General features: G+C 37.0%; 1 protein-coding gene across 1 annotated transcript in view; it reads left to right on the top strand.

Annotated features, from left to right (window-relative positions):
- Positions 1-18,604: 18,604 nt before the first annotated feature.
- The window catches only part of LOC127790470 (RHOMBOID-like protein 12, mitochondrial), a 41,555-nt gene continuing 35,151 nt past the window's right edge, over positions 18,605-25,008 (top strand). Inside the window, exon 1 of the mRNA XM_052319999.1 lies at positions 18,605-19,065. Coding sequence (XP_052175959.1) covers positions 18,704-19,065 — 362 coding nt within the window. The 5' untranslated portion in view covers positions 18,605-18,703. The remainder of the gene's footprint in view (positions 19,066-25,008) is intronic.

Below are 25,008 nucleotides of genomic sequence, written 5' to 3'. Positions count from 1 at the left end.
TGCTTGAGCCATCATAGACCTAACCATTTCTAATAGGGTTCTGTTTCTCCTTTCTGCAACACCATTTTGTTACGGTGTACCAGGAATAGTCAATTGATGTTCTATTCCCTTTTCATCACATAATTTTCTGAATTGATCAGATAAGTATTCCCAACCACGGTTAGTTCTTAAAATTTCTATTCTCTTGTCTAATTGATTTTCCATTAAATTCATATAATTCTTGAAGCAACTCAAAGTTTATGATTTATGAGATATCAAATAGACAAAACCATACCTAGTATAGTCATCTATGAATGTGATGAAAGAAAAAGCCCCATGTCTAGCTCTAACATTCATTGGACCACATATGTCAGAATGAATTAATTGTAATGAAATTTCGGCTCTAGTCCCTTTTCCAAATGGTTTTCTTGCAGTTTTTCCAACTGGACAGTACTCACAAGTAGACATTTCTACTTTATCAAGATCACCCAACAAGCCCATTTTAGCTAATTGGTTCATTCGTTGTTGGCTAATATGACCTAGTCTAGTATGCCACAAGCATACATCATTCATATCATTACTTGAAGATGTAAACAAGGAAAAACTATTAGCACAATTATATGGTTCCACACCTAATACGATAAAACCATCCAGGAAATAACCAGAACAATAATAACTTGTTCCCAAGGACAAGTCAACACCGTCTCTATGAAAATTAACAGAAGAACCATCTTTAACTAATATAAAAATAGAAATAAGATTCCAGCGAATCTCTGAAGCATACAAGACGTCATATAGAATCAAGGTTTGACCTCCATGCATGATTAACTTGCACGTGTCAATCCCTTTTACTCCTACTCTGGAGTTGTTTCCAACATATATCCATCTTACTCCATGTGGAATCCGTCGGAACTCCACGAAGGCACTCTTATCCTTCGCTACATGGTTTGTTGTTGGGGAATCCACAGTCCACAATGTTAGTTCTATATAATGGCAAGTATATCCCAAGAGGAGGGGTGAATTGGGATTTGGGTAAATTTTTAAATAACTTGAAAACTTTGACTTGTAGGATACTATGTGTCGAAATATAGATGAATATGTTTCGAAATCAAACTTACTGGAAGGTATGTTTCGAAACCTACTAAGGTATGTTTCGAAATATTACTCACTGATTTGCAAATAACAAAACTCCTTTAGATTTTCAAAAATGATTCTTTTAAGAACATAAATAAGAATAACAACAAGTAGGAACGAGAAATCAAGTACACACAAGATTTATAGTGGTTCGACACTTGCCTACTCCACTACCTTCAAGCTTACCCACTTGAAGGATTTGCAAACCACAATCACTTTTACTAGCGATCAATGACACCAAGGGTTTTGCCACAGTTCACCCTAAAACCTTACACCCTGAGTTTTTACGGGCTCAACTCAAACCTTACAACAAGATAAATAACACTTATTTTATACAACCCAACAATTTGAATGTAATTAAAACACCTTACCAAATAGTTATAGCAAACCTATTGGTATGGAGTGAGAAGAGCTTGAAGAGATGAAAGCTTTGGATGTTACTTGCTTCTCCTGTTTGTACCACAATGCGCACCAAGGAATGATTGAAAGGAACTTCTTGAGAGTTAGATAGAAGAGCTTTGTTCAACTTGTGCTTGCGGCAAAAATCTCTTGTAAATATGTAAAAATGTGTATGCTTGAGAGAGAGAGGTCTTTTTGTCTTCAAAGAGTTGTTATATATTAAATGGATAGACTTTTGGCTAATTATAACCGTTAGAGACAAGATAAGAAAGTAGGTTTCGAAATATACTTATCAGGTTTCAAAACAACTCATTTTTACACAGAGGTTTCGAAACACACATAACATGTTTCGAAACATACAGCTTTTACAGTTGGATATACACCAAGAGACAAAATGAGTGGAAGACTTCTCTTTTAAAAAAACAAAATGATTAGGTTTTATTCTCCACTTAAAACATACCTGTATTTTGAACATCAGGGTATGGGTATAATTTCAAAAATAGATTATTAAAATAGCTTTTCAAATAAAGTGCAAAGACATGACAGATTTTTGAAATTCTTCTGACAGAGATAGATGTTTCAAAATATGAAAAGTAGGTTTCGAAACATACTTCACAAACATGTTGAACAAAGATACACTGCAAACAGAGGTTTCGAAATATACTAAACAGGTTTTGAAACATAGGTTTAGATTTCAAATAGATTTTGAAATACATCATATAGATTAAGCAAAACTTGAACCCTTTTTAATATACATCTTGAATCAAGTTTAGAAACATGGCAAACTAATGTTTCAAAACATGGAAACTATATTTCGAAATACATCATATTGAAGAGCATTTCGAATCAACATTACAGAACTATGTTTCGAAACATAGAAACACAGTTTCGAAACATGATGAGATAAAAAATGGATTTTAAAAACATTTGACCTTTAGTGCCAAAACACTAATCATATATGTTTCGAAATATGCAAAACTTATTTCGAAATATGAGATTTTCATATGGTTTTTCATCAAACACATTTCTCATATTTTACCAAAAAATATGATACAACACACAAAGGATAAGATTTAGTAAAAAAAACAGAACTTGAGACATTAACAACACTTACAAGTGCATAAAGGTCACATACCTTTTTGGGCTCAGTGCAATCACAAGCAAAATGTCCCTTTTGCCCACAATTGAAACACTTCAACTTTGCAATATTTTTCTTCTTGGAATGACGATTTCCTTTCCCATGTTGGTTAAATTTCTATTTCTTGCCCTGAGGATTTCCCTTACCTGGCTTTTGTTGGGACATACCATGCAGCTTGCGTTTGTGGCCTTTACCACCCTGTGAGTTTGAGCCTGTCATGTACACATCTGTACTAAGCTTGTTTGCTAAGAGGCGCTCCTCTTCTAACTCCAGGTGATGAACAACATCATCTAGAGTCTTCATATTTTCATTATGGGTGAGGTGCATCTTCATATGCTCCCAACTGTGAGGCAAAGAACGGATAACAGCTTGCACTTGTTGCTTATCAGTCAAGACGTGTCCTTCATCTCTAAGCTCACTTATCATGTTTGACATTTGCCTCATATGTTTCTTCATGGAATCATCTGGGCGCTTTTTGTATGTGTCAAACTTGATAGTGAGGGAGCAAAGTTTGGTCAAGGACATACCTCCAAACCTCTTTTCAAGAGCAGACCACATGTCTCTCGCACTATCAAATTTTCGAAACTTCCTCATAATATCATTATCCATGCTACTAAGCAACGTAACGCGTGCAGTAAATTTTTTCTTTTTTTAAGTTTCACATGTTGTTCTATCCCGTCTATTAGTATTATTTTTCTCAGGCTCAGTCATGACAGTGTTTAAAACCTCAAGAGCCTCTTGCTCTTCCAGCACATATTGAATTTTAATATTCCGAATTTCATAATTGTCGCCATTTAACTTCTCACCTTTGTTAATTTCGGCAACAATGTTCTTTGAAGCAGAAACCCTGTGGAACTCAAAGTTCTACATTAAGACATTGCACATAAATTAATTCATATTCCATACGTGTCTCATAACCTAACATAATTTAATTATGTTAACAAATATTAAATATTAAGACTCAGAATCGAAAGTTTACTATGTTCCCAATCATCGTCTAAGAACATAATATTTAATAATTGTTCTTCATAATAAATTGTATTAGATTTATATTCTTAAAGTTACTAAAACAATAAGAATAATGAAGTTCTTATCTTGAATTTAATTTCATAAACTAAATCAATAAGAACAAAACATATGCTCACAAGCATAAATATATAAAGAGAGTTAACATCTCAAAAAACAAAAAAATTGAAAGTGATTAACTTTATTCATTGAGGAATTATTGTGACACATTTTTAATCACAAAGATTAAATAATTGTCATTAAATAAAAAAAAAATATGCACACTAAACCACCGAGATTAATCAATGATAAAGCATGCATATATATTTAAGCATAGAGATTCAATAATTCTCCATAATTCATTTCATAAAAAAAAAAATGAAGACATAGCTTAGAAATTTGCTACAAAAGCAAAATATACTAATACATGAATTGAGCAACACATTACTCAATAAGTCTAGTCATAAGAGGAATTGCATGAAGGACATCACAAAAAGTGATTCTAGGAGTCTTATGAGCAATGAAATTGATAATTTCTATTGGCAAGCTACTTGAATACAGGGCCATTACAGTTTCTCTTCTTCTATATGCATTTAAGATGAAACACAAAGTCCAACTAAGACTTGGACGACCAAAGACCCTAACTCTAGCCATTAATTCTTTATCATGTGGCAACAATGTGACGAACAAAGATTGGAATTGAGATTTGTCAGTCCACAACCCCTTATAGTCGGCAAATATAAGCTCTTGCATCATATTACACACAGTAATGATATGCTCACGTATATTTTGCCATTCCACCATCTGATAATTATCTAACTGCCTTTCATTTCCATAACTTGGGCTCTTTGGGCAGCAGTTCGAATGATTTTCGAGGTTCGCACTCATGTCATTTTCTTAAAAATGAATTAAAAGAAATAAAAAGGACAAATTAAGAATTTGACAAACAAATTCTTTATACATTTTGTTCAAAACAAAATGTATATTATGGACTCATCCACATGTTGTTAACTAATAACCTCAAAATGTTCCACATTAGGAAAAATTATTATTTACAATCGATAATAACTCCACTATTGTTAACTAATAACAATAAATAAAATAAAAATGGGAGTTCTAATTATCAAAAAACATAATAATAATTCAAATAACAAAAATTTATTTAAGGTTAAGAAAAACATCTTAACAATTTTAGCCGGCTAAATAGCCCTTAATGCCAAAAAATTGCCTTTGCAAATTTAAGCTAACCAAACACATCCTAAGACCAAAAATGCCTTTTGCAATTTTAAGTGAGCCAAACGCACCCTTAAATCGAAAGGAACTTTCTAGGTCTAGAACTTTTGCAATTTAAAATGAGCCAAACACACCCATAAATCAAAAATAACTTCCTGGGTGTTGAATTAAAATTGGCCAACCAAACGTGGCCAAATTAACCCACTTTATCAAATCAAAAAGCTCCAGAGACTTCTACATCTCCAGATTCCTTTTTGCAGTCTATTCACTTCTTCTTCCTTATTTCCTTTTTGAAATTTCTGGAAGTAGATCCATGGCTGCTGAACGTCCAAGCAACCTCACAACCACGATGTGATTTCGGTGTCGCCATAGGAGTGCAGTCGTGGCATGTGCCTTTCCAAACGCCTGTTGCAGCCACAGCCACTACAAGTGACGGTTGGGCTTGTGCGCTCGTACACAACCATCATCGCCGGCTGTGCGCACAGCCATCTTATGTGGCCACTACTACCACAGATTCATTCTCAATGTAGCCATTGACAAATAGTAGGTATTTTTTTTTTTAAAAAAAATAGAACTATTTCTTTGGGTTTCATTAGATATGTTCACGATATATATATATATACACGCATAATCATGTCTTGCAAAGCAATACAAATAAACTTAAAGATTGACTTTGATTATCTCTTATGTGTATATGAATATGAACAGATATTCTTAGTGTATATATAACTGTAATCAGATATTTTGAGTGTGTACGATGGTATTAATTCATACTTGTATCACATATACATATCAAAATTAGATTGTTATTGGGGTTAATTCATGCTTGCTGTGAATCATTTGGCTTCATTTAATTGCACATTTATAGCAATGAAAGTAATCGGAATACAACTATAGCCTGGCTCTGATACCATTTGATGGAAAAAGAACAGAGCTCATAACTACAATAACATACATGTTACTTGCACAACGGAAGTTTAATCACAATAGTTGTATCACTGGTTACAAGTGAAATCACAGTATGGAAATCACTCTTGAATCACAACCTAAAAACCTTCAAAGGAAATTAGAGAAGAAGAAGAAACTCTGCCAACCAACTCAACGTTCGTATCTCACAAAATAAGAGAGAAAACTTTTATATATGCAGTTATACGAGTAACTGTCGTTGTTCCCTCTTCTCCACATATAGAGGAAGTGGGCGGTTTCCTACAGTTATCTCCAGATCCACAAATAGATCTGGTTATTTGGATCCAAAACCCTTTATGGGCGACCCGACCCGAATCCTAGACCCGGATCTGGGTCTAGTTCTTCAACATGAGGCTAAACTACTATACATACTGTGTTTTTCTCTTGTTATTCTTTATTAACAACATTCTCATTTCATTTGTATTTATTCAGTTTATTTTTCAAAAAAGATGAAAAAGCTTAATTCACCCCTTCTTAAGCTAACTCGTATATCATAAGGGGTTTAGGTTATACGGTTTTTTAAACCCATGTTTTAAACACTTTAAAACATAATATTGGGTCTTTATTTTCATTCTGCTTTTGGGCTTTATGTTTTAAACACTTCTAAATAATCTTTTCGGGCCTTAGTTTTAAATACTTTAAAACAACCCATTAAACTCCTTAAATCACCCCAACAGCCTTAAGTTAGTTCATAAATGAAATCATAATTAATTAGGTACCAATTTCTACCAAAACCTAAGACCCAATTAGGTAACCTAGTCCAACTAGGATTTTAGGTGGAATTTGGCAAACCTAATTTATGGATTCCATTTATCTTAGTTCTTCACAAGGGGTTTCACAAATCCTAAACGAGCCGCCCATTATCTAGTGATGTTTTCCCTTATACATGTGACTCATTAGGCTTCTACTTATGTTTTACAAGGATAGATACTTGCTCAAGGAAGCCTTTGATACATTAATATAAACACGCATATAGGTATATATAAACTGGCTAATAAACTGAGTATCAAATGAGAGTCTTAAAAATTCTGAAAACAAACTATCATGATCCTGTAATGGAAGGGATTACAGGGAGAATACTTGCCTGAATCTTCTTGACTGAATTGCAATGATTGCAAAACAACTTCTCCTATGCTAGACACTGTTGGAACTTCTTCTATCTTCTGTTCTTCACACAGCGTGAAGAAACTTATGGCCATCAAGCTATATATATAGGCATAAGAAGCCCTAGCCCATAACTCAAACTCCTTTTATAACTAGGAATCCTTCTCCTAATACCACTAGGAGACTCTCAATCCAAATTCATCTCACGCATAGATTCTTACTCTCCCTTAAATACATAATCTCACTTAATTAATAATAAGAAGAAATTATTATTAAGACTCTTAATTAATAACTAAACTTTGGAATTCTTAAATAATTAAATGCCATTAAATGCTATTCTTTTCCTTCAAAAATCTTTGAATTTCCATATTAAATATTTAATTGGCAAAAATGCTTTTAACTAATTCTAAATAAATTTTAGACTCTCTAAGGGGTCATTACATGCTATCAGTGTAGCATTGGTGCAAGAAGAAGACAGGGTGCAATACCCGGTGTATTATGTAAGCCATAGGCTAATAGATGCTGAAACAAGATACACCCCCATGGAGAAGCTCGCCTATTGCTTAGTGGTGGCATCGAGGAAGTTGCTGATAAAATTGAACTGATATGGCACACACCAAGAGGGGGGTGAATTGGTATAATTAAAAAAATTTCTTTTGAGAAGTAAAAATATTTTGGTTAAAGAAAAATTATCACTGAATAAGCAAAGTCAATAGAGCAATGATGCAAACATAAAACAGAAAAGATGAAGAGCAGTGAAGACAGATTTATAGTGGTTCAGCCTTCCAAGCTTAGTCCACTACCTTAGCTATCCACTAAGGATTTTAAAAACAATTTCACTATCAAACCCCCTACTCAATATGAGCAGGTCCTCTAGTCCTTGACTAGGCAGAGTTATAACCTCCCAATTTAATGGGCCTTCTAGCTACTGCTAGGAAAAATACAGAAGATGAAGTAGAGATTCTAAGAGTACAACTCTTAGTTACAAGCTCTCTCTTTAAATGAATGATCGATGCTTAAAAGAATAGAACAGTAAGATATCAAAGCCTCTTAAATGGAAATACAGAGAGAAAAAAGGTAAAAGCTCGATGTAACAGTGAAGGCGCGGTCATTTAAGATATTCAATGTGTTTCAACAGCCTTCAATGTGTCTTCAACCACCTATTTATAGTTGATGGTGGGCAAGTTCAAAATTTAGACCATTGAGGGTGGTTGGGCAAGCATTTAATGCGCCAAAAACTAGCCGTTATAAGTTTTTGTGAAATACATAGTCGATAGAGAAAATGGATTAGTCGATTATTCTATCAAATAAAGTTAAGCATAGTCGACAGACAGAAAGTGATAGTTGACTATTTTTTAACATAAAAATCCCATAATCGACAGATACAAATGCATAGTCGATAGATGTGAAAATGTGAAGAGAATTTTGAATTTAAAGAACAAAAATAGTCGATAGATGAAAATCCATAGTCGACTATCCTTACTTGATAGTCGACGGATTAAAAAATAGTCGACAGATGCCTCACATAGTCAACAGATCAAACCAGCATAGTCGACTATCCTTATACATAGTCGACTATCCTTAACAGCATAGTCGACTATTCTAAGGCATAGTTAACAGAATGAAACACAGTTGACTATCCTTTTGAAAACATTGAAAACTTAACAAAACCTCATTTTGATTCTTTTGAAAGCAAGTTGAGATTATCAAAAGATATATATTTTTAAATGAATCACACTCAACTATACTTAAAATTTCTTCCATAGGATTTTATACCTTGCTTCAAAATTCACATATTAAAAAGTTATTTTCTCATTCATATAATCCATACCTTGCTTCAAAATTCACATATTAAAAAGTTATTTTCTCATTCATATAATCCATATTGTAGATATTGATTTTCATATAGTCATTATCAAAACCATTTTATTACTAAGAGTAAAATATCAGTTGCACCCCTATTTCCAGGTCCATAGGATTAATGTGTTGACCAAATACCCACTGAAGCACGTCCTGCAGAAGCCCGACTCGTCTGGCCGTTTACTCAAGTGGGCCATTGAACTTGCTCAGTTCAACATAGAGTACAAACTGAGGTCGGCCATAAAAGGGCGGGTGTTAGCGAATTTTATTGCTGAGTTCACAAGCCCAACATGGGAGGAGCCTGAATCTTCAAATGATCCATCTTGAGAGTTATATGTAGATGGGTCATCCAGCGAGCATGGAGCTGGAGCTGGGGAACTCTTGATAAGCCCGGATGGGCATAAAATTTCCTATGCGTTGAGATTTGGGTTTAAAGCAACCAATAATGAAGCGAAGTATGAGGCACTATTGGTAGGACTACGCCTAGCGAAAGAGGTGAAAGAAGAATAATTAACGGTCTTCAATGACTCTCAGCTTGTGGTATGTTAGATACGAGGTGAATATCAAGCGAAGGGCCCAAAGATGGTGGCCTACCTCTAGAGAGTCCAGGATCTAATGCACACTTTTGAAGGATGCGAAGTGAGTTAAGTGCCGAGGAACCAAAATTCTCACGCCGATGCTCTAACTTGTTTAGCTTTAGCTCGAGATTCAGACTCCTTGGGAGTTATTCTAGTGGAGTTCCTGGCAGCACCAAGCACGGGAGGATAAGGTGAAGTATTGGCGATTGCGGTAAGCCCAGACTCGTGGAGGAGGCCTATTATCGACTATCTACATGAGGGAAAGTTTCCAGGCGATAAGATGGATGGGCATCGTATGCGAGCTCGCGTGGCTAGATACTGTCTTCATGATGATATGCTCTACAAAAGGGGGTTCATAGCCCCTTTGTTGAGGTGCCTTGATAACCCTGATTGTCAGGCAGTTCTCAAGGAGATCCATGCAGGTCATTATGGCAATCACGCTAGAGGGTTGTCCTTGGCTCAAAAGGCACTTCGCTAGGGGTTCTACTAGCCTACCATGAAGCAGGACACTATGAATCTGGTAAAGAGGTGTAACAAATGCTAGAGGTTTGCAAAAATACTGCGAGCTCCACCCGCCTATCTCCAGCAGATAAGCAACTCGTGGCCCTTCGCCATATGGGGCATGGATCTAATCGAGCCACTCCCTACAGCTCGCAACTTGTGCAGGCATGCTATAATGGCAGTTGATTATTTCACTAAATGGGCATAAGTGAAAGAGCTCGCAGAGATATCCATAGCAAAGGTAAAGAAGTTTGTCTAGACCAATATCATTTCCAGATTCGGAGTTCCTTAGTAGATAGTCACGGAGAAAAGAACCCAATTCACCAGCAAGCAGTTCATCCAGTTCTACAAATCGCTAGGGATCTAGAAGAGTTTCACCACCATGGACCACCCCCAAGCCAACGGATAGGTCAAGGCTGTCAATAAAATAATCAAGCAGATATTGAAAAGAAAATTGGAGGCCAGGAAGGGAGCCTGGGTATACGATCTACAAAAAGTACTCTAGGTTTATAGGACCACATCTCGCACCACCACTGGAGAAACTCCTTTCTCTATGGTTTATGGGTTTGAAGCTATAATCCCGGCAAAGTATGAAGTGACTAGTTAGCAAAGAGCCACCTTCGACCCAAAGAACAACGACCAGTTACTGGCCACGAACCTTGATTTGCTCAAGGAGGCAATGGAGCTAGCTCGCATAAGGGTGGCTACCTATCAACAACGAGTCGCAAGGTATTACAACAGGAGGGTTCGAGTTCGGTGTTATAACGTTGGTGATCTCGTGTTACGCCTTGTTCTTCTTAGAGCTCGTAAGGCCAGCAACGAGACACTAGGCCTGAACTGGGAAGGCCCTTATATTATCAAAGAAAACCTAGGTAACGGAGTGTATCACTTGGCAAATATGAATAGGGCTATTCTTCCACGAGCTTAAAATGTAGAGCACCTCAAACCATATTTTCGATAAGAAACGCTTTTTTCTTTGCATAATACTACTCATTGATTGATTTTCTATTTATTCTAACATTACTCCGTTAATAAATTGAATTCCTAATTATTACTATCAAATCTTATTGTTTCCACCTTTTGTTAAAAATAAGAGGCAGGAAATAATGTTAATTCGGGGTTAAAAGGCTATGATTTGTGAGTTGGGGCCCATTCAACTTGGCCCACGTGCCATGGTTTGCGGCTCATCTGAGCATTCATCTTAGTCCTTACCCTAGGTCGTGGTTTGCGAACTAGAGCCCATTCATCTTGACAGCAGTGTCATGGTTTGGCGCTTACTAAGCCATCAATTTGGCTAAAAACTTATAAGTCATGGTTCACTAGCTGGGGTCCTCTCATCTTGACAAAAGTCATGGTTTGTGACTCGCCTGGGTGTTCATCTTGACCTTGCTAAATTTTTAAAAGTCATGGTATGTTAGCTGGGATCAAACTGCGATCTATCTAGGCATATAACTTGGCAAGAGAATGCAATTCAACCTAATTTTTATCAAGCAATCTCGTTTTAACAAGGTTCGCCCTCGTCTAGTTAAGTGTCCTTACTTGCGACTAAATGGACACGCAGCTCAAATAAATTATTACTAACACAGCATCCGAGGTTGTTTGATTCTAAAAGCTTATTAGTTGCGAGCTAAGGAGTCTCTAAATTAACTGAAGTTAAATTCATGCGTGAAACAATATCAATTATGATTGCTATGTTTTACTTTCAGCTCGCAGCAAATACTGAAGGGATAAAAGTTCATTAAACACAGCAAAAAAGAACTGTCTCGAAATCAATATACAAAGAGAAGAGAATAGAGGAAGGAAAACTCGAAGTCCTAGCGGCCTAAAGAATATTAGCTTGGAGGAGTCGCTTCTCGGGGAGTTGGGCTTCCGGGATCTTCAAAAGGGAGGTCGACACCGATCTGGTCAGGCACAGATGGAACTGGAACAGCCTCCTTATTTGGGCTTCAACAATGAACTTCTTCACTTTCTTGACAGCCTCTTCACCAAAGAAGGAGAAGTCCAGTTCTGGATGCTCCTTCCACAAGGTGAAGGGAAACGCATTGCAGGTCTCAAACTCCACTTCCTCATGCTCCTTGGAAATGTGGGCTTCAATCTCCACCATTAACTGCACGATCTCCCTCCTGATATGCTCGACTTCATGTTTCAATGCCTCTGCCTCCTCTGGCGTAGCGTCGGCTCGTTGTCGGGCTAGCTCCAGGTCGCCTCGTGTTTTGTCCAACTTTGTGTTAGCTTTGTTGAGCTTCGACATGAGGGAGGCGAGGCCATCCTTGTATATTACCTTCTTGTGGTATAGCTCATCCTCGGCCTCTTTCTTGGCTCTCTCAGCCTCCCTCACCCGATTTTCCAAGCCCTCGGTGATGTTCCGAGCTCTTTGAGACTCAATGGTTAAGAAGGCTAGGCTATCCTTCAGCTTCTTCTTGTACTTCCCCAGCACGTCAACGATGGCCTCGAGCTGTCTTTATCCTTGGCAGATTGGGGATCTCTTCTTTTTGTTTAAAGGTTCTTAGGGAAGCCTATAAAGCATAAGAGGCAAACACATGAGAAAAAGATAAACAATATTTACGAAGTCAAGTGAAGATTCTTACCAGGAGGCTGTGACAAGCTATGTAATTGGAAAGCGCTTCTCCCGAAACCTCCTTTCTGTTCAGAGCCTTAGTAGAATTACCTAAGACCTTGCCCAAGCCGTCAAAGAGGACACTGAAGTATGACCCCCCAGCCGCGACCTTAGACTCGGCCTTCTCGACAATAGCAGCTACCTTTTTTCTCCTATTCGCTTGAATTTTGTTCGACGGTAAGCGGGGCAGAAGATGCTTTCCTTTTGTATCCAGAAACAGGGGTAGCTCGGGCCTCACTGACACTGATCTCCTTGTGAGCTACGAATTTCCCACACTTATTTGCAGGTGTAGCCACCCTATGTTGTTGCAAGGTGGAGGCTGGCAAGGCGTCAGGGACCGGTTGTGATAAAGATACGACTGCTACCATGGGATCAAGGCTAGGCAGGGCAGCAACGTAGAAATTTTGGACAGCCACCTCGGATCGGGGCTCTGCTTCCCGGACACCTAAAGAAGAAAGAGTTGAAGAAGCTACCGGAAGTGAGCTCGCAGGCCGACTAGGCTTGCGGAGTTTCAGTCACCATCTCCGAACTTCCCGTTACTTCCTAGCTCAGGCACCCGCTTGTGCTGACCTCTTCGAAGATGGACTTAATGTCCCATCGACCTCGAACTCTGATGTCTCTCTTTTCATCAATAGTCCTAATGTCTAGGGAAGGTTCAATCTAATACTCACGTAACAAATAGTCGGTTAACTCATCGTCGTCGTCGGTCTTCTTTTCAACAAATACTTTGAGCTCCTTAGCTTTAGTTTTGGTGAGCTCGGGTTTTTCGCCAGTGAGGTCTGCGAAGTGAAGAAAGTAAAGAAAAATTGTTATATATACGTAACGATCATAGAAAGGAAGTCAAAGAAGAAGATGGTGACTGTTAAAGCTCGCTTACTAAGCATAAGGACAAAGTCAAAGTTTTTGAGGTTAAAGAGGGATGAGCAAGAGATAAAGAACCAGTTGGTTTTGTAATCTCCCACATTGGATTTACCCTTAGCCTTACCCTGTGGGAGGATTCCTTTGAAATCAGAAGGTCGAGCTAACACGTAGAAAAGCCTGTTTCAGCTCGACCTTGGCACTCTCTAATCTCCCACATTGGATTTACCCTTAGCCTTACCCTGTGGGAGGATTCCTTTGAAATCAGAAGGTCGAGCTGACACGTAGAAAAGCCTGTTCAGCTCGACCTTGGCACTCTCAAAAAGAGTAAAGGCTTCTAATGATTTTGGGTAAGGGGGGAATGACCCTCCCTCAGGAGGAAGATCATTAACGAGGTAAGCTGGGCATATGAATTTAGGGTGAGTTGAAAAGGAGAAACTTTGAGGTCGTTTAAAAGGTCTACAAGGTATGGGACGATTGGAAACCTAAGCCTAGACTCTAAGTGTTGGGGGCTAACAATAATAAATCCCTTTGGGGGAAAGGTCGCATGGTCTTTTGGTGAGGGGACCATCACACGACAGCTAACATGCAAATGATACTCCCTCGCACACGACTTAAGATCGTCAAAAGTCATCTTGGAGGGGTGGTGCTTGAACACCTCACGAGTTGTGCGCTCCTCAGAAGCTCGTTGACTCATGGTTGGGTTAAAGGATGTGGCAATTCCTTCAGCAACCTCAACATTGTGGGAAGTCATCCCTTGTACGGTTTTCATCCATCCTTCACACAGCTCTGAAGAGCTCGAAGAGTCTATATCCCCTACTTTGTAGTTGCAGCGCCTTTGACCTGAGGAAATCATCTATAATAAAGTTAGAGTAGGTCGTCGGAAGCAGACCAGTCCCCACGAGCTAAAAATTCTAGGGACATTTTCTATCTGTCAGGTCACTCGCTTTGCAATAGGGGAACTTCCTAGGATAGGGGAGGCTAAGTCCACGAGCTCGTTAGCCCTCTAAGATAAAAAGATGTTAATCCTATGGTCAGCGAACCCAAAGGCTAAACAACGCATCACTTGATGCCCTAAAGACACACAGTCATCGCCAGGAAGCGAGGCATGGAAGAGAAGTCGGCAATAGGAGTTAAAAGCAGTGGTAAAGCAAGCTAATAAGTTGTAAAAGGCTTACCGTTTCAGATCAATCATTGTGAATATCGGAGGCGAAGGTCAACGCTTGGCAGAAATATAACGGTGAAAGGCGGAAAAGCTTTGGAGCAGTCAGTAATGGAGTCTTGGAGTCATAAGGAAGAAGAAGATTATGGGAGCAAGAGACGTTTCAAAATGGCACGGTAAGGGGGAAAAGAATTCCCTCACACTTATATAGGTTGGGTTGTTCCACCGTTGGATGGAGAGACCGACGAGCTTCCCTAGATCTAATGGTGACACATAGAAGCATGGGGCCCACGAGCATAATGATTAAGCGGTTACAAGGAACGTGCGCATTAAAAACACTTCAAAGAAGACATGTAGCATAAAACGACGCTATTTGAAATGATTGGGCATAAGTTTGAATGGCGAGTTGATAGTTCGCATAGCCCAATTCAATCAGCATACATCAGCTCCCAGTCCAAAGATCACACTGTGAGATAAGGAGCTAGTGTTATGGGTATTTTCTAGACCACTTCTTATGGATTGGACTTGATCTAATAGGCAGACCCGATCTTATGAAGCCCAACGGGTCCAAGGCTGAGGTCGTCATAACAAGGTCATGCGTCACCGAGATTCAAGCTTAGATCGCGGGAACCAAACGAGCTCCCAACAATGCTTTTAGCTCTCTGGCTGAACCGTTCAGCTCGCATAACAAGAAGAACATAGAATAATCGGAGACGATATCCACCTGCCTTATTTGAGGCAAACCAAATCCCAAAAATCACTACATTCGTTCCTAATAATTCGAAGACGATAAGGAAACGCCATCCAGGGAGCATAATCCTTCAACATTTAGAACTCATTCAAATTGTAAACACCCCACTTTATAAATAAGGGTTGACAACCATTGAATGGGACATGAGCAATAATATACTATTACTCTATCGAAATTATCAGGGAATAGTTGTGGACTAGGCATCGTTTTGGCTGAACTACGTAAAACTTTCTTGCGTACAGTTTGTTCTTTGCTCTATTTGTTTCTTCTCTTTGTATTTGTGTTTATTCTCTCAGTACGGGCTAACAAATCACAGTCGACTAATTCTGAACGTCGACAATAGTATTAAATTCAAATATATAAAGAAAACATTTACAATAGGGACCTACTAGTGAAACACTACCAATTCATGAATTCAAAATGTTGGCCTTTACGAAAACGAGCATAACTTGAAATTTAACGCACGAAATCATATGAATCCAATTCGGTGGGCTAAATAGATCATAGGGCTACATTCTCAATTAAAATCACATCAAAATTTATATTATAGAACTCTTGGAATATTTTCAAATCCACAAACAAAGGCTAGAACTTGGGGTAATTTAAAGACGCATTTAAAAAAAATATTTTGAAATAGGAAATGATGTCGTAAAATTATAAAATTCATATAAAAGGTAGAAAACTCTTATAAGTTCATCATATTTAAAAATGAGCTCATGACAGTAAGGTTTAGGATACCAAAACATTTTTCTATCCTCCAAAACATTGTCCTCGAGTAAATTTTGCCCATGTATACGTAAAATGTTATAAAAAATTCTATGAGCCTTCGAATAATGTCATTCCAAGTCTAGATGATAAATGACTCATAGGGGTACATTCTCAATTTGAATCACCCAAAAATTCAACATATACAATCTATGATAAACTTTTAAAGTAGGGGAAAAAGGCTGTATAATCTGGACAACCCTGTTATTCCGTTAAATTCGTTAAAATTACACACCTATAATACCCAATTGATATAAAATTGAACCAATTATATGCATACAACCACATCTATGTATATATATTGTATGTAAAATGCACATCATATTAAATGGGCTAATTTGGGGAAAAATTAAATCAAAAGGGAAATTACCTTCTTCTTCTTCTAGCCAAGCATGGGAGAACGCAATGTGTGTGTTGAGAGAGAAAAGAGTCGAGAGCTGTGTGTGTGCGTGTGTGAGAGAGAGAGAGAGAGAAAAGTGAGTTTGAGAAAGGGAGAGAGACACGAGTTTGAGGGAAAAAGAGGAATGAGGGTTTGATAAGTTTTGGGTTAGGTTGGGTTTTAATTGGGCTTTTTTTTTGGGGGGGGGATTTTTTTTCTTACTTATCGGGTCAATAATGAATCTCTTATAAATCAAATCCAACATTAAACTAATTTGTGTTCTAGATCTTATTAAGTGTTACTAAAAATTTTCTAAACTCGAATAAATGCATTTAGCCACTTAAACTGAATTTGATAAAAAATAATATACTTAATAATTTAAATTAATAATAATACAAAGAACTGCATAATAATAAATTATGAATTTTTTAATTGGCACATTGAGTGTGATGGCATTCAATTTCTTCTACTGCAAAACAAGACTCAATAATTGAAAATAATAATTATAATTTAATCATTTATTATGGCATAAATAATAAAATTATGCAAAATTTATAAATACACGTAAAGTGACATGCGATGTTAAAGAGAAGCTTCAAAGTTTGCAATTTTTCGATTTGGGAAGTTGCCATAGTAAGCGATCGTATTGGAGCTTTTCTTTTGTTGAAATTATATTGGATTTTTTATTATATACTTTAACATTCGTTCTTATTTAATTTCGTTATTGAGTCAAATTTGGATGTTTTACGTCTAGAAGGTACTATTGTTGGTTTTTAACTATTTATTCAGTGTTGTCCTTGTTTGAGTTGGGGAATTTGTGGTCATGGGATCAAATTATGGTTGTCCCGATTTTATTCTTTTGGATTAGTTGGGATTTTTGGGATTGTTAGATCTTATATATGGTATTCAAACTCATTAAATATTTTTAATAATTATTTGAATGTATTGTAAATTTTATGTTTATATTTGTTTGAATGCATTATAGAATTTATATTTATTATTTATGTTTGTTTATATTATGTTTGAACTATTTTTTATATTAAAAATTATATTAATAATTTTTTTTATATTTTTTAAATTTAAATATTATTTTATATTTTATAAAAAATATTATTTTTTATTCTCAGTTCGTATAAAAAACGTTTTATGTTTTTATTTTTAAGTAACTGAGTTGCCAACTAAAAGAGATTGACAACTAAAACTTGATCTGGGCGGATCCAATGGCCCAAATTCGTTGGTATCGGTACAACGTTTGTACCTGTAGAAGCTGCCCAACAGTGGAGACTAGAGAGTTGCCTCTCGGGAAATTTGCAAAAATAGGATCCCCGGTGAAGAACTTTGTAAAAATAGGACTCTTAATTTTTATTTGTAAAACTAGGATTTTTGAGAGTTGAATGAACTAAAATGCCCTTGATTTAAATAAGCTTACGATCCCCTTCATCTTCTTCCTCTCGCATGCACATCCCCAATCGCCCCGCTGATCAGAACATCTCTCTCGCTTGTCCTTTATTCTAAGCATCTAAGGTTGCTGCTTCTTCGTCGGTCTTCGCCTTCAAATCCATTGCAGGTAATTTAAGAATATCTGATATTTGTTAAAGATATCTATTAAGAATATCGGTTAACAGATACTGATATCCGTTACCGATATCTGTTAAAGATATCTGTTATGACCACGACAAGAAACTAAAACAGTCGCAGTGAATATATCAGTCGCGACCGCAATCAACGATGCCATGGCCCTACTACAATCGTTTTTCTCACTTTCTTGTACATGGCCGCCATTTGTCTCTTTTCCTCTCCCATCAACGCAAATACATACAATATATGTATAATATATGATACATAATGGAGAGAGAATGAGAAAGATCCACATCTCTTGAATCATAAACAATATATACACATATATTTAGGTTACAGAGAATGGTAAAAGAACAAAAAAATGATAGATATATATATATATGTACCTTATATATATAGAGTAATAGAGAAAGAAGGAAAAAGATCTATTGAAAAAGAAGAAAACGAAGGGGATCGTAGGCTGATTTAAATCGAGGGCATTTTAGTCAATTCAACTCTCAAAAATCCTAATTTAAAAAAAAAAATAAAATTAAGAATCCTATTTTTTAAAAGTTCATCGTCCGTCCTATTTTTTCAAATTTTCCTTGCGTCTCCTACAAAAAAAAATAAAAAAATCACTGCAGCAAAATTCAATTCTCTCTCTCGTCCAAACGCCGGAAGGAAATTCAAATCTCCCAGTCGAGACGAGTCCTCACAATGCAAAGACTGCTTTCTCTCAAACTGGGCTCTAATTTCCTCAGAAATCAATGCTACAAAACCCCACGTTTCTCTTCATTTTCCTCCTCCGAAACGTTGCCTTTTGTCCCCAAACCTAACCCAAATCCTCTCCAGCATCGCCATTTCTTCTCCCTCATCACCACCGCTTCTTCGCATTCACGGCGGCCATTGTACGGTTTTACAGAGAGGATTTCTGGCTTTTCCGTAAACCCAGTGCTTCTCAAGCAGTTCTTTCGGCGGCGGTATACCCTTGTGAGCAAAGGGTGCTCTGATTCCGGAGTTCGGTTTTTTAGATCACGTTTCCAGTTCAGCCCATCGTTTGAGTCTCAACGCCGTGGCTGGTAATGTATTTTATTGGCTTCACAGAATTTGAGGTCTGTTTTGGTGAAGGGTTGTGGAATGGATTTTTTGGTATGCTATGTTTCCTGCCAGCCAAACATAAAACGAAAGGGTGGTTTCTTGTTTTGTTCGATTTATCATCTGGGTCACTGAAAACTCTAGAATAACTTTCGGGAATTTGGGTTATTTACAGTAGAATGTGGAGAACTCTTGTGCGTTTGTGGAGTTTGATCATTAACTTTATCAGCAACCAGACAGAACAAGAGTTTCTTCATATTGTTGAAAATTGAAATTATCACCTGGGTCACTGAATATCAACAATAACTTTCTATCGGCTTCTTTCATTCTTTTACCTGAATTTGGGTGATTTTCTGGCAGAGTGTGAAGAACAGTTTTAATCAATTTAAAATAGGGCTTTGTTTTTTTATTCTTTTTGGGTTGATTTGAATGGTAGAATGAAATTGGGGCTGCGCTAAAAAATGTGGACCGCTATGATTTTCCATTTAAGTGTTCACGCCATTGCTATCTGATTGGCCTTTCTCTCTAGCATTAAGGCTATAAACTTATTCATGGATCAAATAACTTCCATTTTAGACAATTAATCTTTTTATACTTTTATTTTATTTGTTAAATAAAGATCGGCTCACCATCCAATGAATTAGATTTTAGTGTTTCATAGAATCCCCGTGTTCCAGTTGGACAATAACTGCCCCCTAAACCCTCATTCCTTCACGTACAAGTACATGTAATGCCATTGTGCTTTTATGTTTTCTGTTTCTGATATAAATTAATTTATATATGATCTTTCAGTGTTTATTAAAGGGAAATCCTTTAATGGTGTAAATTTGGTTAACATTGAAGAGTTAAATAGGAGCTGCATTCTTTTTTGTCCTTTGAAAGTGGTATCACATTTATTCAAATAAATCATGATGCCACAGGATGATCTTACCAGTGATATTTAACGGCTTAACATCACCAAGTTGTTTATCTCTTAGCCGTCACACTTTGGGCTGCTTTTCATGTCATGCAACCTAGAAGCTTGGAATGCATTTCCTTAAATAATTGTCGTAGAAGTATGGAGAGATTCCTTGAAACTATAAATATCATCAAACAATAAACCTAAAAAAGAAAAGAAAAAAAGAAAAGAAAAGAAAATAGGGCATTGATTGTATTTTAAGTTCTAAGATTACTGAGCTATGTCTATTCTTTGGAGCTTTTCATTTAGGCCTGCCTTCGTTGAAAATAAAACTATCAATTGTTTAGTGAAAGGAAGCATACATCATTCTTTATAAATGAAAGCTCAACCTTTGGAAATGTTGGTGTTATGACTCAGTCTTGTAAGTGTTGTTACTTAGTGCCAACATAACATAAAGTGCAGCTCTAGTGCTTTTTCTTGTCAAAGCAAAGTGCAAATGAGAAAGTGCTAAAAATGCACGCTTTTTTGTTGGCCGCAAGGCACTCTTTTTTTGTTTATTTTTGATTTTTTATTCCTTTTTACAGTAAGGAAATAATTGTTACTCTGTACCTTAATGCATCAAAACACACCAAAGAAGTGTTATAGAAGAGAATGATTTAGCAACTTTTATTAATTAAAAAAGGAGAACAAGCCCTAGCAGGACCTAATTCTATTTTATTAATTAAATAGAATAACATCAGAGAGAGAATGGTTCAAATTTACAAAAATGACCCCTGTAATGGTCTCTCACACGTCCTCAAACACCTAGTTAAATTTTCCACCTCAGCCAGCAATGCATAGTCCATTGTGGTGCTTTTTTCATCCCATTCTTTGATTACCCAAACCTCATTAAAATTTCTTACTAGTTAGCATTTAAGAACACCTACATATTTAGTTATAACATACCAAAAATTAGTATAAAGATAGATCCATTCATTATGGCCTCAAATACTAGTCTTAGAGTTGCCCCCAATGCAGTCCTACACACCTTTGGGATTTTCAACTTGAGGGGACCTAACTTTGGTCCAATATTCAATCCACCAAACAAGCAAAATACACAAATTTTGGTATTTTTGAATCTCCTTACTTCAAACTATAGCATATCAAAATTGGGACTCAACCAACACCCAACCTGCTGACTTTAGGTATTAGGTTGGCCTCCAACTTCCTCTAGGCTCAATCGATTTTAGGTATGTTGTTTTATTTAGGATCCCTGTAACCTTCTTGGGTTGGCAATTTAGCCCATTTGGTAATCTACCTACAATCCACCAAAAATGCCTTTTAAAGATAATTTTACTTTCTACACAATAGGGGCTACAACATATTAAGATTTGACACCAAACCTCATTCATGAAGGTCACCAAATTAGTCTCCAAAATGAACGTCAAGATAAATGCTAAAACTTTGCCAACTGGCTTAAATAATTAATCCTACAATTGATTTTTCTATTGATTATCTATTTTCAATGTTCAACCTCACTCACACTTAACTTTTCACTCAATAGTTGACTATACCCACTATTATGGACAGTCGATTCCACATTTGGCTCTTTCTTGATTGTTACCTGTCTAGCCTTTCTTGGCTTCCATAGCCAACTACAAAGTTGGCTCTTAATTGATTGCTAGCTTTGCCTATGCGTAGTTTTCCCTAAAGTCTACTTTCACTTCGCTATTCACTCATTTGTCCTCAAATAATCTCAATCACATCTGTGCTTGCTTGATCAAATTCAAATTGCTCACATTAACCATTCACTATGGTATACCTCTAGGGGCAAAATTGTAGAAATGGAAAGGAGCCAATTCCCTTGATTAGTGGAAATCAACCCCAATCTCCTGATTAATGCCCTAAATCCCTTCCTTTGATTGATTTTACTATAGGAATATTTTTTATATTCTATAAATCATTTCCTAATATGTTGCATCCTTCCTCTATAAGAAGAGAGGAATGATTGTCTCCCAATTACAATAAAATAGATTTTCTTCTCCATATCTATTCCTTCACCTTCTATATGGTATCAAAGCGAGGAAGGATTTGTAGCCCTTACATTGTCAAACCCTAGGCCGTCACTGTCCAATCCTAGGTCGTCGTTGTTCTGGCCACTGCCCAACCCTAGATTGTTATCGTTTAACTTTGGGCAATCCCTGGGATTGTCAAACCTTAGGCCACTAGCCACCATTGCAGTCATTGAATGGTCTTTACAAAACCCTTTGTCCTTGTCGCTAGCCACCAACGTGGCACCGAATAACCTTCGCAACTTTTTTGTCACGTGATGTTGAATGACCTCCGCGAACCCTTCATTGCTGCCAACTGCCAACGCATCGTCGGAAGGGGTCTGCAATACATCATCGCTAGTATCAGACTGTAGCATCTCTTCATGACATTGCTGCCAAACTAGAGCATCCCTCTGTGAGATTGCTACTCTGTTCTCTACCGGCACTTGTAAGACGCCACCATGTTCGCAAAGCCCTCTACTGACGCTAATGTCGGTGGATGGAATATCCTTGGTCAGCAAAAGATGGAAGGGAAACCCCGTGTTTGGCGTGACTACTGCAACAAACCACACCACACTAGGAAACTTGCTGGTTGGTCCATGGAAAACCAACTGAGACAGAAACAACCACAACCTACTATCAATTAAACTGAAGTTGGACCTTTTAGCAAGGAGTAGCTCGACCAACTCTTGAAACTGCTAAGAGTCTAATTTGTTACCTGGTACACCCAATTGTTCATTAGCCCATTCAGGTTGAAATCCCTTTAGCCCTATCTAGTTCTTTAAAATCTGCTCTCTGGATCATTGATTCAAGGGCATCTGATCATATGATTGGTTTATCAAATCTATTTGATTTGTACTTCCTTGTTCTGGCAGTGAAAAAATAAGAATAGTCGATGTTAGTCTTTCACCTATTGCAGGTAAATGTCTCATTAAACTCTTTTATAGTATCAATCTTAAATCTGTACTTCATGTTCCTAAGCTTGCTTGTAATCTTTTATCTGTCAATAAACTCTCAAAAGACTCTAACTGTCGTGTTACCTTCTTTGATTCTTATTATACATTTCAAGACTAGAACTTGGAGAAGACTAGTAGTGCTAGAGAGATAAACCAACTCTACTATTTGAATGAGGATGTCTTCAATAATAAAAAAGTTCACAGATTAAGTGGTATTAGTTCAATTTATGTTTTTGATCAAATAATGCAATGGCATCTTAGGCTAGGCCATCCTAACTTTCCTTATTTAAAACATTTATTTCCTAAGTTGTTTAAAGGAGTGGATCCTTCTATGTTTCAATGTGAAAGTTGTCATTTGTCTAAAGATCATCGTGTTAAGTTTATTTCAAAACCCTACAACCTTTCAAAACCATTTTATTTGATTCATAGTGATGTTTGAGGACCTTCTAAGGTTACCACTTTATCTGGCAAAAAATGTTCTGTAACTTTTATTGATAATCACACTAGACCATATTGGGTTTACTTGGCAAGAAATTCGACATGGCTAGAATTTTCAAAAATTTATTTTCCATGATTAAAGCCCAAGTTAGCAAAAAAATTTGTATTCTTCCGTATGATTATGGGACATAGTATTTTAATGAATGTTTGGGGGTGTTTTTGAAAGAAAAAAGAATCCTACATTAATCCACATATTGTGAAACTCCCCAACAAAATGGCATTATTGAACACTAAAATAGACATTTATTTGAGGTAGGTAGGGCTATTATCTCATCAATAGAATGCCAACTCGTGTCTTAAACTTTGGAACTCCTTTGCACTCCTTAAAACTTTTCTCCCCATGTGCCGTTATATTCTGAGTTACCCTTAAAAGTTTTACATTCCACACATATTTCACTCCAAATTGGATCCACTAGCTAAAAAGTGTGTTTTTGTTGGGTATGCTCCAAATAAAGAAGGGTAGAATTGCTTTAACCCTGTGATAAAGAAAACTCATATAAGCATGGATGTGTCTTTCATAGAGAATCAATCCCATTTTCCCAAAAATCATCTTCGAGGGAGAGAACCATGTAGAAGAAGATACTTATTTGAAAATCCATGAACCCCTTCCAACCATGATTGACATCCGCTCCACTCTAATAAACAATCCAAGGAAACGGGTGTTCAAAAAAGTAAAAATCGGGATGTGTTCAGTTCACAGGTGCCAAGCATGATGGAGTTGGAACCAACGGAGAATTACCACAAATGAATCAAAGCAATCCTAAACAAGAGCTTCAGTTTTATACCAGAAGACGAACTTAGAAAACTACCATTGATCTGTATATCCCTTCAACAATTGAATGTCGGCATCTCCAAATGATGGTCTTCCTTCCTCTTAGGGTAACTCTAAACTTGCTCCTTTAAATTCTTCCTCATTTGATTTGTTTGATCTTGATGTCCCATTTGTAACTAGAAAAGTAGTAAGATCTTGTATCAAACATCCTATTGCCAAATACTTGTCATACCAGAAATTGTCCATTAACCACAAAGCATTCATTTCAAATATTTCTAACTTGTATGTTTTAAGAACTCTTTAGGATGCCCTAGGTGCTCAGGATTGGAAGTTAGTGGTAAAAGAGGAGGTGAATGCTCTTGAAAGGAATGAGATTCAAGAGATTATGGAGTTACTAAGAGGCAAGACAACTATAAGTTGTAAGTGGGTCTTCACTATAAAATGTAAGGTAGATGGGAGTGTAGAGAGGTACAAGGCGAGATTTGTTGCCATTGCCAAGGGGTTCACCCAAACTTATGGCATTGACTATCAAGAGACCTTCGCTCCGATAGCAAAGATATACTCTATTTGAGTACTCCTCTCTCAAGCAATGAATTTCAATTGTGCCTTTACACCAACTTAATGTAAAGAATTCCTTTCTGAATGACGATTTGGATGAAGAAGTGTTCATGAACCTTCCACCTAGATTTGAGAAAAACCTTTGTACTAGTAAGGTGTGCAGATTAAAAAAATCCTTGTATGGTCTGAAACAGTTACCAAGAGCATGGTTTGAA

This window comes from Diospyros lotus, chromosome 14 (assembly GCF_014633365.1).
Source record: "Diospyros lotus cultivar Yz01 chromosome 14, ASM1463336v1, whole genome shotgun sequence".
Lineage (NCBI taxonomy): Eukaryota > Viridiplantae > Streptophyta > Magnoliopsida > Ericales > Ebenaceae > Diospyros > Diospyros lotus.
Note: the sequence above shows the minus strand (reverse complement) of the source record. Positions and strands in the feature narration are given on the sequence as shown.